The sequence below is a fragment of the Malaclemys terrapin genome, chromosome 7 (assembly GCF_027887155.1).
Source record: "Malaclemys terrapin pileata isolate rMalTer1 chromosome 7, rMalTer1.hap1, whole genome shotgun sequence".
Taxonomy (NCBI): domain Eukaryota; kingdom Metazoa; phylum Chordata; order Testudines; family Emydidae; genus Malaclemys; species Malaclemys terrapin.
Window position 1 is genome coordinate 79,877,233 of NC_071511.1, and position 16,936 is coordinate 79,894,168.

Here is a 16,936-nt window from a genome sequence, read left to right on the forward strand (position 1 = left end):
GAAAGTTCTCTGGGAACAAAACTGAACTCAAACAAATTTTGTCTGTACTGATAAAATACATGTCCATTTCGTACTTCAGACAAATGCAAATGATGCGATTGCTATTGTATTCTACACAAAAGAGTGCAACGCTTGCTTTTGGAACCCCTGGACAGTACAAATGAAATTAGCTTTTTGGAATACATTATTGGTTCCCCAGCACACTTCATTTTCCTCTTTTGGATTCAGAGCTCAGGCCTCTGGTTTTGAACTTCTCTTCTGCCCCTTCCTCTACTGTATATTTGCCTTGGTCATTAGGAGCTGTGTTCTTGGTCCAGTTTTCCTACCCATTCAAACAGCTGAGCACTATATCCCATGACAAAGCCTCTAGCGAAAGTGGTGGCATGATCTTATGCCTTTAGTGATAGTGCTGCTTCTAAAGTCAGGCCATATGGCTTTGAGAAATTATGGGTTTTCATTTCAACAGCAGCGTATTAAAAAAGCAAGAAACACGTCCCATTGAGATCACAGTGGCTCATTCCTGCTCCCCTTCAAGTTTTGCCATGAACTTCCTAGGGAACAAAATCAGGCCAGGGTGATTCAGGGGCTGTAATATAAATTTTGGCATTTCTAATATGCCTATCACCAGGGCCGGCGCAACCCAGTAGGCGACCTAGGCGGTCACCTCAGGTGCTACAATTTGGGAGGTGGCGACCTCGGCAGTATTTCGGCAGCGGGACCTTCCGCCGCCTCTGTTGGGGGCGGCATTTCGGGGAAGGACCTTCTGCTGCCTAGGGCAGCAGAAAAGCTGGCGGCGCTCCTGCCTATCACCATAGCATAAATGTACTGAATTTATTGTAGAGAACCGTGAGTGGGTAAGACTCACTCCTCCCATTTTTAATCTACCTTCTGAACTCCAATCTCAGGTTCTTGCCCAAGAGGTGTCAGGTGGCCCTACCCAGCTGCTGTTGTTTATGTGATGGGGCTGTTATTTTAGGAACATAGCAATTGCTACATTGAATCAAACAGGTGGTCCAGTTTATTTGGTCTCTAGGCATGGCTAGGATCAGGTGCTTCAGAGGGAGATGCAAGAAACTCCATAGTGGACAATGATGGAAATAGAAGTTTCTTCCAAACCCCTGTCAGTGTGAGTTTCTTTATTCCTTGAATGAAATACAAGGGTTTATATCCCTTCACTGTATTTTTAAACCTTATCTGCTGTAACTGTAGACATTGCCACTATCCATATAAATGGCTAATCCTTTTTTAATCATACTAAGCTCTTGGCCTCAATGATATTCAGTGGCAATGAGTTCCACAGTTTAATTATGCATTGTGTCAAAAAAAAGTTGTTTCATTTATCAGATTGAAATATTCTGCCTTTCAATTTCAGTCAGTCTTCTGAACCCTTAGCTGAGAATGGAAAAAACCTGGTCACCAGACCTTTAAATCATCCCTAGAAACATCCAGAGTTTCCATTTTGCATTGTGTTGAGTCTGGAGCACTAGAGAAGAGAATAGGATATGAAAGGGAGACACATTGGGGAATTTCTGTACTGCCATTCACAAAGAAAGAAATGAAAGAATTAAACACAGCCATGAGCTATGTTAAAATAGTGAAAGGGTTTAGACTTCCGCATCCAAGCTGCCTTTGTGCCCATAACTCACCTTATGGAGCCTGTGGACAGAGCGTCATGTACTGTACATATGGTCACTTCCTAATCAGAGAGCCCTGTAGTACCCCAGCACAGTGGGGAGAGTTAAAGAAAGAATTGGCAGCCTTAACTTTTAATTTTCCTCCTCTTCCTGGGTTTGTCAGACCCTTTACATTATTCTAACCATTTTATTAATTATTATTACTATTCCTATAAATAGACACTCTCTCATGTCCTATGAAGCAGAGTTTAGCTAAAAAGCTCATTCATTCTGTGTGTGCATTAATCAATACATGAAACATTAGTGGTTACTGGTTCAGATTAAATTTTGCATTGTTTTTTCCTGTAGCTGGAAAAAATGTTGATTTATAAAGATTAAGGGCTTTTTCTTTCTTTTTTCTTTTTATGAAATGCCAGTGATGAAGACATGTTTGTTATACTGTGAAATACATTTCTCTGATGTGAATTCTGCTTTTTGTTGGGAAAAAGATGCAGTCCCTGGAGGATTTTAGAATTTATAAATATAAAATTATCTGCCTCTGTGTTTCTTTTCGGGTTTTTTTTTTATAGTTGGCAGAAAGCCAGATTACTTACATTACTGTAATAGATTTGCTGACCTCTGACATCTGCTGCAGAGCAGTACATTGAATTTTTCATAATATCAGATGATGCAGATCTAAAAACTTGGTACACTCTGCACCATTATTTAATTCAAGACTCAGTAAAGCAGAATATTTTTAGACTAGCAGTTTATACGTGATTAAACTTAATATTGCTGATTGTAATAAATCAGGATTAGTATAGCACTGATTTGTTAATCTAACTTGTATTGATTTTAAGTTGTCTTTATTATTATTATTTTTTAAAGTCTCGGTTTTCACAGTGACTGAATTTAATAAGAAGCTCTGTGATAGCAAAGACTCCCCTACTGTTTCTGCTCTTGGCTGGAAAATGTTATTCTTGTATTATTCCAAGGGAAAAAAAACTCATGCTGCTAAAAATCTGCTGCCTTTGGAAAGATTTTTTTAATACACTACTGCTTACATATTCTATTTATGTTAATTGCCTTATAAATAATACATTTTATTAATCTTAATATTGGAATCTTGATCATGATAAAGGCCCTTTTATTTGGGCTGTTTGCAGTCTTTAGGAGTAAATATTCTTTAGACCACAAAATATTCTTTTAATTTTTCTTATGAATACATTGTTACGTTCCCCTAGCCCTGTCATGGGAGAAAGGGCTACATTTCAAAGCAGCTGAAAATTTAGCTGTTGTTTTCAAAGTTTAATGCATTCTAGGTAGCCATATTTTTAATATGTCTTTACCTTTACATGCTTAAAGATTGATTAAATCTTAGCTGTGCTGCAAATATTTGACAAAAATCTTGAGCTAGTTCCAGGCATGTTGCATTCTGCTAAACTATTTGTATAATAGATAACCACATTTTTCCTGTGTTGGGCAACGTTGACCTTAAATTGGATAAGTAGAGTGTATTTTAATGGTATATTAGCTGGTTGTTTAAATGTTCTGAAAGCTGTATTAGCTTTATTACTCTGGTACTATAAAAACTTCTAATAATCAAATGATAAGATCATATCCTGTGGGTAATCGTGTTGTACCATGACAGGATAACTGAAAAAACATTCAGTGCAAATTGTAACAAACGGAAATCTCTATACGAAGCAGCAATTGTTCATGGTGTTAGGCTTCTCTAGAGCCTCACAGTGCATATTCATGTATGCTTCCTTTTTGCTTTGTGTCTATGTGAATGTATGTGCGCGCTTAAAAATGATCTCTGTGCGATAGAGAAACAGCAGCACATTGGGCTTTATTTAAAAAAGTGGGAGGGGGACCTCTAGAATAAGCCATCCTTGTGTTTTGATTCAGTTTTACCTTAGTCATGCCTCTTTCCCGATACAAGAAACATTTAATTCCAGATTTCCTGCTGCTGGCTCTAGGCCTTTGACCAGCTATGTGAAATGTATTTTTTACTGCTGTCTTAGTGCCAACTGCTGAACTCAGTGAAAAATAACTGAAATGAAAATGTTGTCCTCCCACATGAACTCTTAAGATTAGAAAAGGAAATTTAAGCTGTGGTTCCTAATTAGCACCAAACCTAATGAGTCCTGGTGCTCTATATGGCAACAAAGAGGAGGAACCTTTGTCAGAAAGTGCCACAAAAGACTCAATGGAAAGAATGCTAACAGTGATTAATCTTGTCAGGCCCATCCTTGTGCTGATTTCTGCCTTAACCAGAAGGTTAATCACATAGTATCTTTTATTAAAAGGACCACTAGTGGTACAGTATCATCTTCATCTCATTTAGAGCAATGAACAGCTATTGAAACATTTACTGATGGTATATGTAGATTGCAAATGGACGACATGTTCCCATGGAAACAAAACAAAGTCAAACAATCCTATCTCAGTGCGAACAATTATAGCAATAAAATGTGTTTTTATTAAAAGTGACTTTAAATATTTAACACATGGCAGCAAGATATAAATATTGCCCAGTATGAAACCAAAACTTGTCTCTATAGTAAAGTCCCAAATACTGCATGCAGCAGAGGGAGATATTAAGTGTTTCATGAATATTTGTGCTTTACAAATGAAATTTACCAGCCTCAAGTATGAACAAGATTATTTTTTCTTATTCTGCTTAGTTATGCTTTTTATTATATAAACATTAACTGTAATATTACAGTGGGAAGCAGGTATTTGGCAACAATATATTATTTTGCTAAGGCTGCATATAAGGAGCAGTTTCCAGTTTTAGCAGCTGGAACATGTTTAAACTCAGTTTGTAATGGGATCTGAAGATGAATATTCCCTGTGGGCTCTGCTTAGCTTCATTACTGGAGCACTGCCAAATTCAGGGCTAGAAAATATTATTCACGCCTCTTTGCACATACCATGTCAGAGCATGCTCAGTTACTAAATTTTGTTTCTAATATGGCATAAATTAGGTTTATATTTTAACAAATTATGTTGTATTTTATTAAAATGTGAAACGTTAAGATCACAATCTAATTTCTGCTCTCTTAAGCCCAAACTGTGTTTCAGCATCTAAGTATTTAAATCAAAATTGCATGGTTAGAAACTGATTGTAGGATAACAAACATATATCTGAACCAAAGAGTTTTCTGCCTTGGAGTCTTAGATTAAAGATAATTAAGGATTCCCAGCATTTGTACAGATTTATGTTGTTTATAAGCAAAGTACATTTTCTTCATTGAGTCAACTTGTCTTTTTTTTAAACAAATTATGTTTACTGTATTAAAGTTCATATTTTTAAAGTCTGAGTCTTGTATTAATCCCACAGTGAGTCATTAATCATACCAAATGCATTATAGAAACTTTAATCACTGAAGTTGAAACTGAGATTGTAATGCAATCCATCCCTTTTAATTACATCAGTTATTTTTCCTTTTAGATCAAGAGCTACACTGTGAAAGGAAAACTCAAACTGTTTGAGGTTTTTCTTTTTTAAAAAGTGAATTCACACACTTTGTTGAAGAAAGTTCTGCAATTAAAATTCTTTATTTTTTAAATCCCTTGTGATTTTCTTTGCCATGCTCCCCCGGCCACTCTTCTCCTAGCAGCAACCCCACCCCTCTTGCCCTTTGACAGAAGAGCAAAGGAACATCCTCCAGACCAGGGACCAACCTACCTTTCCCTTCATGGATTTGCCAGAAAAGGCAGCTCTGTGCTAGTCAAATTGTTCTACACTCTCCGTTGGAGGTTGGGTGAAATAATGTCTCCTCTGCTCTCTACCAAGTTTTCAGTCTAAACGCAAATTTACAACTTTTATGTTCACCACCAGGCTGGAAATATATTAGGTTGCCTTAGCTCTGTACCAATTTACTGGCATATGTGTTTAGGAGTAGGCCGCCAAAAGAAAGATATGATTGACTTTTAAACTAGTTGAAAACACTGTGGGACAGATCCTCAGCTCCATAACCAACATGCTCTGTGAGCATCAGGGGAACCAGATTGGCACCAGCTGAGAATCTTGCCAAATACGTTGCTTTATCATATGTGGGATAAATATTGAGGGCAAGGTTACAGAATTGTGTTTATGCTGTAGAAAAATTAGGTTTATTAAATAAACTGCTCAGAGCCGCTACATTTTTTCTTTATTAGAACTGCAAAAACTGATCAATTATTTGTTCCTTAATCCTTTAGATTAATCCTGCCATATGAAAGATTTATTAAAGGAGAGGAAGATAAGCCATTGCCTCCAGTGAAACCTCGAAAACAGGATAACAGTTCCCAGGAGAGCGAAACTAAAACAAAAGTGTCTGGAACAAAACGCATCAAAAATGAAAACCAAAAGAGCAAGAAAGAAAAAGATAATGCACAGAAACCCCACGATGCATCTGAGGTTAGTTAATTTCCTGCTTTTTAACTTTTCAATTAACAATGTACTGCTTTAATAACATAAAACCCAATGATAAAATAAATCATTTAAACCTGACAATTCCAAAATTAGTTGGCCTTCCTTTGCTCAGTAGCTGAAATCCAATTGTGATGGCATTCTGAGTGTTATGATTGTGCTGGGCTATAAACAGCAACCAGCAAGTTCCATGTTGCATAGAAATGATGGCAAAATACCAAGACTGGATGTAGGAAATACAGTTTCTGCTCATTGTATTATACAGTGGTCACCATTAAAAAGTCAACACTAGCCAACAGGAAACCACGCAGTTTCCACAGTGATTTCCTACTCTAAATATAGGGTAGGGGGAACTGAAATACCTCTGGTAATATTGTGGTAACTTTTGGCAAATGCAGACTTTGTAATGGCACTTCCACACTTATGGATGTATTCACATTTCCATCAAAAACTCATTTTTCCTGGATTATTAACAAGACTAAATATCCCCTTTGGGTTGAAATCTAAAATTCAAGGGTCACAGTCCTTACTCTTGACAGATTTCCCAGTGAAGTCAATGGGAGTTTTGCCATAGTCCCCTGTCCTGCAAGCTCTCTGAAAAGGACTGACCCCTACACCTATGCAGAGCCCTATTCACTTAAGTAGGGCTCCATGCAGACCCAGAGATCAGCCCTCATGGAGTAGCCTACAGGACCAGAGCCTGCAACAGGCCAGCCCCCAGGAGTCAGTAGAACACACTTTCATCTGTTTTAAGTCATATACATAAGAGTTTTTAGTATTGCACACGGTGGGTGAGATTTTCAAAAGTATGTAAGTGACATAGGAGCACAAGTCCCATTGACATCACTTAGACATTTTGAAAATCCTACTCCCCCTCTCACATACAATATTGTACACCCTATGCCATTGACCTAATCAAGCTGTTGTTGTCTATGGCATACAAACTATACTGTGTCCTCCTTTATTTGGAAATCACAATTGCTACATTTGGAGCCATTACAACCCTTCTTGGAAATAAGTATTTAAAGAATTTTTAAGACATGCATTGTGTAGCCAACACAGCTCAGCAGTCCCTTTGATGCAATTGCTGTCTGGCATGTACAGATGTACTGGATTTAGACCAGTCTGAAAATCTAGTTTGACATGACTACCAAAAATCCTTCTTTCTATGGCTTAAAAATAGCAAAGCAGCTAAATATGTACCCGGCTGAGGCCTTGTATGCTAAGTTTCAAGTATAGTGAATTTTTATAATCCTGTCAAAAAACCCCAAAGTCAGGTTTACAATGGACCCATAAGAGACTGCCTGATTATGTGTTTTATACTGACTTGATCAACAGAGTCTTTAAAGTTGACACTTCACAGTGACTTTTCCTTGAATTTCAATTTTAAAGGAAGAAACATTGTAAAAATCTCCACTACTAATTACAAATATATAAAGAAAAGAGCACACAAAAACCTGCTTAAGTAACTGCAAGGTTGCGACACAAATTGCCAAAAGCAAGGAAATGCGAAGTTAAGGCTAGCATTCCTTTCCTCAGTCATCCCTTTGTGCCTGGTTATTTATTGCCGTGGTCTCAGATCAGTGAGTTATGTTACATACCATATGTACTGCAGCAGCTAAGCACAACATAACGAGCCAGGGATGGAGTGTCAGTCTTAACTTTGAATTTCCTTGCTTTTGTTGTTTTGTATCTCAAACTTCCTGCTGCTTAAACTGCAGTTATTTCTGTATGCGAGTTTCAGGAAGAGTTCTTAGCAGTGTTTATCGGAAATGTGTAAGAATTAGAGCCATAGACACTGTAATGCACAATGTTAGTGGTTTCCTACAGTAAACTTTTACCTCCTGTATCAGAATTATTCTCTGCTGTCTGACTGTAACGTGGATATTTTTAATACTAAGGGCCAAATCCTGTCCCTCTTTATGAGGCAATGGCTATGTTACTGGGCCAAGTTATCCACAGGATGGCTGGGCCCAGTGCGTAACTTGGAGTGGAGGGTATATGCACCTGTTCTATGGGTGGGTGTTCAGTGATGGCAATAGCTCATGGAATTGAACTCCCCTAAAGAAGCTCTCTATTCAGATCTGGAACGCCAAGCCTGTACAGCCCACTTAGCTTCCCTAGTTGTCAATAAACCATCCATCCACCTTGAGCGATGCAGGGGGAACTCTTCCTCCCCTGAAAACATTACCCAGGGACCAGCCGCTATACTGGGCCTTCTGGGTTGATGACATAATGGACTGTGCTCCTGGGATTGGTGCAGGGTCAGGACAGCTGCACAAGCACTATATAACCACCTACATTGGGGGGCTTTCTAGCATGGAAGTATCCACAGCTGCAGCACTTTACAGTGTCCATGAGAAAGAGGAGCTCAGCTGTATGTTCAGCTCCTGAGGAGCTACATTTGAGTGTGGTGGGATTAGAGTCCAGGCTGGGATGGGAGGATTGGGCAAGAGCTGGGGTGAGAATATGCACACCATCTCTCTCTCGGTCCCCAGGAACATTAATCAGAAAATAGAGTACAGCTGAAGGCTATATTGGTTCCAGTGAACCCACCTGTGGGGGCAGTCACAGCCAGGAAAGGCCCTGGTAGCATGTCTGCAAAGGAACCTCACTGCTAGGCAGTCAGAGGTCATTGGAGCTTGAACAGGTGCAGAAGCACATGGCCTCTGACTAAATGGCTCTGGCCATCTGAAAATCCTCAAGGATCCAACACATCTGGGGTTTGGGGTCAAAACCCACCACCAAGGAAGCTGGCTTTCCATAGAAGGGGATGATCTGTGCCAGGATTAGTTATAAAAGTAAAGAAGAGATGTAAGAATACAGTCCTTCCTAATACACATTCACCACTCACCCAGATATAAACATGAACAGGGATGTCACTGGGAGAGTAGAGTCTTTAGTTGATTACTCAGTTTTGTACTCCTTTATTCTATTGGAGTCAGAATGACATTGCTCAATGTAACGAACTAGAAAAAACTGTTATTAGCTTACACTGTGCATGTCTTTAAAATAGCTAAAACTTCATTCAAACTGTTGCTTAACAAAAACAAAGAGCAGAATGTACAATTATTACATTTGATTTGCCTTTCCCCCTTGCTTTGCTCATCTGTCTGGTATTTTCCTGTAATTGTATAATCTCAGGAGACCAGTGATAGTACTTTGTGAAGGACTAATGATGGTATTTGAACTGAAAAAGGCAGCTATTAGTTTTTAAAAAAAAATAGTACTTATGAAGACTAACAGACACTGTAACTAATAGGAAAACCCAACACAGAGGAATATTTAAAAGCAGCTGTGAAGAAATAAATCTTTAAGATGGTTGTGATTCATTACATACTTTTATATCCCTCCCTGACATGATAGACCATAATGCAGCATTTGGATAATAACTTTCTTGATTCCGCTTATCTTTACAACTAAGAAAGAAGGAAAAAATAATAAGAAGAATAGGCTCACACAATGCTGCTGTTTTCTGACTCTCTTCTACCAAGGCATGTCAGAGGAGAATGACAGCAATTTTGAAAAGGGTTGTCAGTCAGCTGTATCACAGATGGAACGTTATAATGACCTTCAGGGTCACAGTTCATTCGTCTACATAATGGAATGAATAGTGTGAATTGTGCACACAAGCTTTATTAATGGAGAAGCATAAAGAGCTGCAGTCTCATTGACTATAACTTATAAAAGCTATATTTATAATGGCGCACACACACACTCACTGAATGTTGACAACTTCATTTTAATCCATTAATAAAAAAAGCATGCCCCAGTTAAGCTATACCAGTGATTTCTCAGTCTATAGCATTGATTTCTAATATTCTGTTTCTTGAATTTTTAACATTTTAAAGTAGAACCAAATGTGGCTCATCTGTTCTGCAATCACTGAATTTCAAGATAGCCAAACTGGAGGAATTATATCTACAATATAGACACAATAAGGAAAGCCAACTTGGACTGGTCTATATTTTTCATAGGTGGGATTGAATACTGAGAATATTTTATATTCTTCTCAATTGTGTTGGGAAAAGTGTAATTATCTATTTAGGAAAATGATTTAGAAAGAGGACAACCTTAGTATTAAACTATCTGGTCAAATCATCAGATGATCCAATTATTTATAGTCTGGTTACAAGCCTTTGCTATTTTAATTGTGTCATTAATGTGGGTATGAGTATATTTCCCAGTATTTTGGGGACTTCGATTGCTTTGTTTAAAATCTGATACGTCGTATTAAAGCTTTCAGATTTCAACAAGATGATTGACAAGAATATTTCCAAAAGTCGCTTCTGTGTACTGTATTTGCTTTTATAAGCAATCTGTCAACATACACTGCATTCTTATTACTGTCTATTGAAACATTTTATTAGGTTTCATCAGAACAAGAGAAGGATCAAGACTCTTCAGACCAGAAAAGTTTATCTGAGCATCCTGCAGTGGAGGAGATGAAGAAGCCCCTGGAAGGGTCCCAGCCTCTTCTGCCAGAGGCAACAGGGCCAGTATCTCTGGAAAAGATAGACTTGATGGAAAGCAGCTCCAACAGTGAAAAGCCCAAGGAGGAAGTACAGCACTCGGTCTCTTTTTCAAGTGCTTCAGTGCCTCCTGAAGAGGATGCCATGTTGGAGCCAAAAGTCAACAAACACTTGCACACCCCAACAGATGCCCTTGATGACACAAAGCAAGAACAAAGAGGACACAGTTTTACAGGCAGTTTAGAAAGTGAACCCCAAGAACTGCCTTTTAATAATTTCCCTGCAATCCAAGTACAGTTACCAAGTCAAACCGACATGGAAGACGATAAATTGCCAGAGATGGCTGATTATATTGCAAACTGCACAGTGAAATTGGATCAGTTAGGTAACGAAGACATACACAACGCACTAAAGCAAACGCCCAAAGTTCTTGTGGTACAGAATTTTGACATGTTCAAAGAAAAGGAACTGCCAGGTTCCATTAATGATGATCCCAGTTTTAGTTACACACCACTAATCTATTCAAAGGGTAATCCAGGCATCATGTCACCACTGGCAAAGAAAAAACTTCTATCACAGGTCAGTGGGGCAACTCTGTCATGTAGTTATCCTTATGGGTCACCTCCACCTTTGATTAGCAAAAAGAAATTAAACAGCAGAGATGAACTGTCTGCAAGCATATCTCAGGCTCCCCATGCCCCCAATTCTGATTCTGTGGCAGTTAATAGACCATCTGTAATACAACATGTGCAGAGTTTTAAAACCAAGAATTCAGAGGAAAGGAAATCTATTAATGAAGCTTTTAAGCCTGACACGTTAAGTAAACCAGATCCCAAGCGTTGTGATTTTTCAAAACATCACCTTAACTCTCTTGCTGAATCTTATGTACTGAAGCCAGATATCCAGGACTGCAAAGATAAAATGAATGAGAAAAGGGCACTGCAGCATTCCCATGTGCCCAGTTTCTTGGCAGACTTTTACTCATCTCCTCATCTGCACAGCCTTTATAGGCACACAGAACACCATCTTAATAATGAACAGACATCAAAGTACCTCCCTCGAGACATGTTCAGAGATTCAGAAAATATTTCTACTTTTACTCAACACAAACACCAAGAAAAACTTAATTTAAATTATCACCCATCTTTGCATCAGCAAGAAAAAAAGACTGCAGTGGAAGCCTCTTCAGATGATCAGCCTACGGATTTGAGTCTCCCAAAGAGCGTACACAAACAGACTGCAAAGACTCCAGGGTCCAGTCTCCTGCATTCATCAATGGTGCCGCAAGAAAGCAAAAGTATTTCCCAGTTCCATACATCAGGCGGCCAGGGGTTGAGCATAAACTGTAATCCCAAAGCTTGCCGTGTTTCTCCAATGACCATGTCAGCACCTAAAAAACATGGTGAATCCCTTCACAGGTCCGGAAAACAGCAGAATCAGAGACTTGAGAATTTAAGAAAGATGGAAGGAATGGTCCATCCAATTATAAGCCGCAAAAGTAGTCCCCAAAACATTGGGGCAGCTCGGCCTTTGAAACGGAACCTAGAGGATTTGGACAAAGTCATTTCTGAAAAAAAAATCCGAGCTGTCTCTCCTCTGCACTTACCAAAGGAGACGCCTGCAAAGGAAAAAGTTCCCGACCGAGAGGGTGAAGGCAGCAAATCAGTTCATGGTCTACATTCTGGCAACACGTTGGAAAGCCACAAATTTCCCCTCTCAACTCCTATCTTCACAGGCTTGTACCCAGGAACTCTGTGTGCGGGGTTGAACAATCGCATCCCAGCTGGATACTCTCATCCTTTGCAGTACTTGAAAAATCAGACTGTGCTTTCTCCACTAATGCAGCCTTTGGCTCTTCATTCCTTCATGGTGCAAAGACAATTTCTTACATCCCCTGCAAATTCTCAGCAGCTCTATAGACACTTAGCTGCAGCAACACCTGTAGGAAGTTCATATGGTGACCTTTTGCACAATAGCATTTATCCTTTAGCTGCTATAAATCCTCAAGCTGCCTTTCCACCTTCCCAGCTGTCTTCTGTACATCCGAGCACAAAACTGTAAATCCCTTTTTTTTAAAGTATCTGAGAAAAAATGTTGTTAGCTACATTCCTTTCCCTGTGATAATGTCTTGCAGAATTAGAAATCAATATTTTTGTTAACCAGTAAGTAATCTCATCCCATGTAGCTGAATGCTTCAAATCTGATTGAGACAAAACTACTTTACAGTTTGTAATTCCAGCTCCCACACCTACTCCTCAAATCATTTCATTTGCATATTAGTTTTTTGAAAGGTCTTACATATATCAAGAGCAAAGATCAGAGCAAACCAATGGAAGTTTAGGGACAGATCCTGATCTCTTTGAAGCCAGTGGAAAAACTTGCTTTTTTTTTTTTTTTTTTTTTTTTTCAGGGAGTGGAGGATTAGGGTCCTTAGATAGTTCCATTCAGTCAAGGACTCGATGAATCTGAAAAAGAGGAGGAGGCAGGGAATACATACAATCAATAGATGTGCTTTTTTTGGGATAACTTTCCTGATTTTCAAAGGTTCAATCAATGCAATGTATAGTAAAACTGCAATAGATTCTTCATTTTAACACTATCAGAACAGAAAGGTAAACACTGTTTAATTTGACTGTACATATCCGCTTTGAAAACTATCAGTGTCACATTTGGTCACATAATTTATATAGTTTCATTTGTCCAGTATATCCTGTGCTCTTTTTTTTTAAATTAAACAGTATCATTTTATCTGCAACTTATTTTAAAAGCTGTGGCTGTCCTAATTTTTGTCTGTGTGTGTGTGTGTGTGTGTTTGTAATTTTTCCAGTTCTTATACTTTTGAGCAGCTTTTTTGGTGGTGACATTATTGTTTACAAACTGAAGCAATTGGTTCAGGCTATAAACATACTGTAGATTATACAACAATGCAATTGATGCAAACAAAGTTCTTTTTTTCTATGGTCTGTTCCTGATAGGTGCTGAGCACCTGTCGCTCCCACTGGTGTTGTCACAATGGCTCATACACTGCTTTACTGGCCACAGAAGCTTTTGGTCTGTGAATTTGTTAACAATTGTACCTACCTTATCTAGGCTGTGAAACCCTCCTGCATACCAGAGAAATAAAGAACAAAATCTTACTGGCAACAAGCTGCTGAATAACAATGGAGTCCAGAAGACGGATTTGTGGGTTATAAGAATATGTCAAGAATGTCAAAAATTAGAACAGGAGCCAACCTTTATTTTTTAATCAAAAGGTTTTAAGAGTCCTGTGCCTCGAAATGGGGATGGGTTGGGGACAGGCGCCTCCCCCCACAAAGAAGAATACCACTAAATAGTAGCCCAAGGTTCAGTAGTCTGAATAGTGGGTTAAGCGGTGATGCTCACTTACCCAGCCCCTTCTTCCTAGTTCACATCAAGTGAAACTCACCCCAGCTAGCACATCAGGTGAACCCTATTCAGAGAGCTAGGTTCTCAGCTGGCAAAAATCTGCATGGCTACACTGAAGTCAAAGGAGCTGTGGTGATTTGCATAGCTGGGACTTAAAGCCTGCACACCTTTTGTGATAGCCCTCTGCACTCATGCTGAACAACTAACCCCAATCATTGGGAATAATTTGTAAGTATAAAAAGCCTATGAGTACAGGTTTTGAGTTTCCATAATGAAAGAACCTTCCAAAGCATATGGTCACTTGAGAGCCATCACCACTCTGCAGCTAAATATAGAAATTGAGACAGAGGTTAAACTTGGAGGTATTTTACAATGTGAAAATGGGTTATGATTTAAACCATCTCAGTTATTATTCAAATACAGCATGATCAAAACTGTTAAAAATAAAAATAGAAACACCTTGCATGCCACACATCTTATTAGACCTTCCCAGGATATAATGCCAAATACAATATATAATGGGACATATTTAATATCCAAAGGTGGAAACCAGAATTATGAAGTTATCTACTGTTAAAGATCCACTTTCTTCAATTAAATACTTTATATTTCTGTGGCAAAACAAGATTTAATTGATCAGTAAACAGACTAGTAGAATCTAGAACATAAATGTGCCAATACAGATTATTCTGCTATTCCACATACTGTACAGAAAACAAAATCACAAGCTCATTTGGTCACAGGCCATAGTAGAGAAGGCATCTCTAGTGAAGTTGCATGAGGCCTAAATCATGTAAGAATCGAGGGTTGGGAGGAAATGTATAAACCTACAGCAAACACAAATATGTATGTGCCTGCCATTTAATCAGAAAATTGAACATTTCTCTTACTTGTTTATGATATTCTGTACATCCTGGATTCATGGATTTGTTTACAACAAGTCTCTTATTTCACTTTTGATGACATGTTGGAATTTGATCACAGCATTTTAAAACAATGTTAACACAGTGCAGAGTTGGGGAGGGGGGATTTTTTTCCTTCATTTATTCCATGAGGAGACTCGCTGTTTCAGTCTGAGGAAGCTCATAATATACTGGGCAAAACATCAGGACAAATAAAAAGAAATGGTGGCATAACTCCCCAACAGAAGTAGTACATTATTTGTTTAAAAACTCTTACCAGAAATCTGGGAAATCTTTCAGAAAGACCATTGAATTCTCCATTGGCTGAGAACTACTTTTTTTTTTTTAATGTCTTAAATGGGGCTTTGTTTGCATTGTTTGAGTTCAAGGGGCCTTATTATTGAATGAAATTGCACAAGCCTTTCTTTGTGCAATCAAAACCATTGTTATTGGTAGGGTTGTAAGGGAAACTGCGGAATCTAATTGGCAATAGAGTCATAAATATATTTACCAAGAACCAGTGCCAAGAAATGTTGCAATTCAAATACACTATGTTCAAGATTCATTACAGATTCTGAAGGTTGTGAGATTCAATTAACTATAAAAGCCCAACAAAAACAATATTCGTGTAACTTCTAGTTACAGACTGAGTTTGACTTTAGGAAACAGAAATGAAAACAGAACCTAACTGACTTTTGCAACAAAATATGTTTCTAGTAAGGGTCAAAATCTGTAATGATTGCATTTCACAATAGATCTGTCTTATTTATTTAGTTACTGGACAAGATAAGTTCCCATTTGTATCAGGGCATACAAAGTAGTTTGTTGCAACTAAGTATTTACTTTACAACTTATTGAATTGGTGCATGAGTCCTTAAGTACTGTATCTTACTATGTTATGCATCTAATGGAAGTTTCTATGAGGTCATTAAACATTTTGTGCAGTATGCCTTCAAAGAGAACGGTTAATTTCTTTAATTCATTGTTCCGCATAGTCACTTTGTGTGTGTGTGTGTGTGTGTGTGTGGTGGTGGTGGTGGTGGTCAGTCAGGTCACAGCTGGTCTTCTTTTACCATTGTCATGATTTTAATGAGAAATGGGAATTATTTCACTTATGTGAGGCCGACAACATTGAAACTATTATCATGAGCACTTACTAGGTGTTTGCTGTAAATGTGTTTGATATTTCACTTGTTCCCCTCTCCCCCAGTTTTAAATATGTTCTAATAATGGCAGCATAATCTACTAGCTGTTTATACTTTTTTAACTTTCATTTGTTGTAAATATTGTATACTTTTTGTGATTCAAGTTATGTAGCCTATATGCTCTGTAAGGTGATTATCTGTATATAGCAAAATGGCCCAGTAATATTATATAGTATCCCATTTAAAAGGTTATTGAGTAACCTTTGCATTAGTTTAAACACTACCAGAAATAAAGCTGAGCCAACTATAAACACACAATTTTTGTATGTTTTCCAAATTGTACTTATTAATGCTTTTGATACTGTATTATGTGCCAATAGTTTCCCAATCACATAGCAGGCAAAAGATATTTTGTACTTTTTGATCCACTGTAATATTTAATAAAAAATGCTACTATCTGTTCCCGTTTGTGTTTGATTAATAATTCTGTAAACAGTTCTTATCACAACGGATTACGTATTATCCCAGCCGACCTTTCAACCCTTTTATATTGGCTTCTCTCAAAAAAATATCCCCTCCCGCTAATGATTAGATTAAAGAACTGGAAGTTTACAGTTTACTAAAGGAGGTAGAGACAGGCATCTTCAATGTTCCTCCATGGCTGCACTTCTCTCTCATTAAAGTGGGGCTATGGCCAGAAGACTGCCTGTAAAAATAGTCCTTCACTGGATAACATTCAGGCTCAGTCAGTGACTTCCATAATACATTTATTACATTTGCATTTTAGAAGGGGATTTTTCTAACTGCTAGCACTGCAGATTCAGGGTGGCATTTGAAAATCAATCTCTCTTCTTTCTGGCTCAACCAACAATAAAGATTCTGGAGTCAGATGTTAGCTAGCAATTTAGCTGACAGTAAACAACCTCTAACTAAAACTCACATTAGTTATATTCCCAGCTGGTTCCAAAAATCATGGTGGCCCTTTAAGAAAACT

The 16,936-nt window shown here is 38.1% G+C and overlaps 1 protein-coding gene across 3 annotated transcripts in view; it reads left to right on the forward strand.

Annotated features, from left to right (window-relative positions):
* ARID5B (AT-rich interaction domain 5B) overlaps positions 1-16,404 on the forward strand; it is a 148,852-nt gene extending 132,448 nt beyond the window's left edge. For all 3 annotated transcript variants that reach the window (XM_054035073.1, XM_054035074.1, XM_054035075.1), the window contains 2 exons: positions 5,826-6,024; positions 10,407-16,404. In XM_054035073.1, the coding sequence (XP_053891048.1) occupies positions 5,826-6,024; positions 10,407-12,569 (2,362 nt within the window). In that variant the 3' untranslated portion in view covers positions 12,570-16,404. The remainder of the gene's footprint in view (positions 1-5,825; positions 6,025-10,406) is intronic.
* The last annotated feature ends 532 nt before the right edge of the window (positions 16,405-16,936 follow it).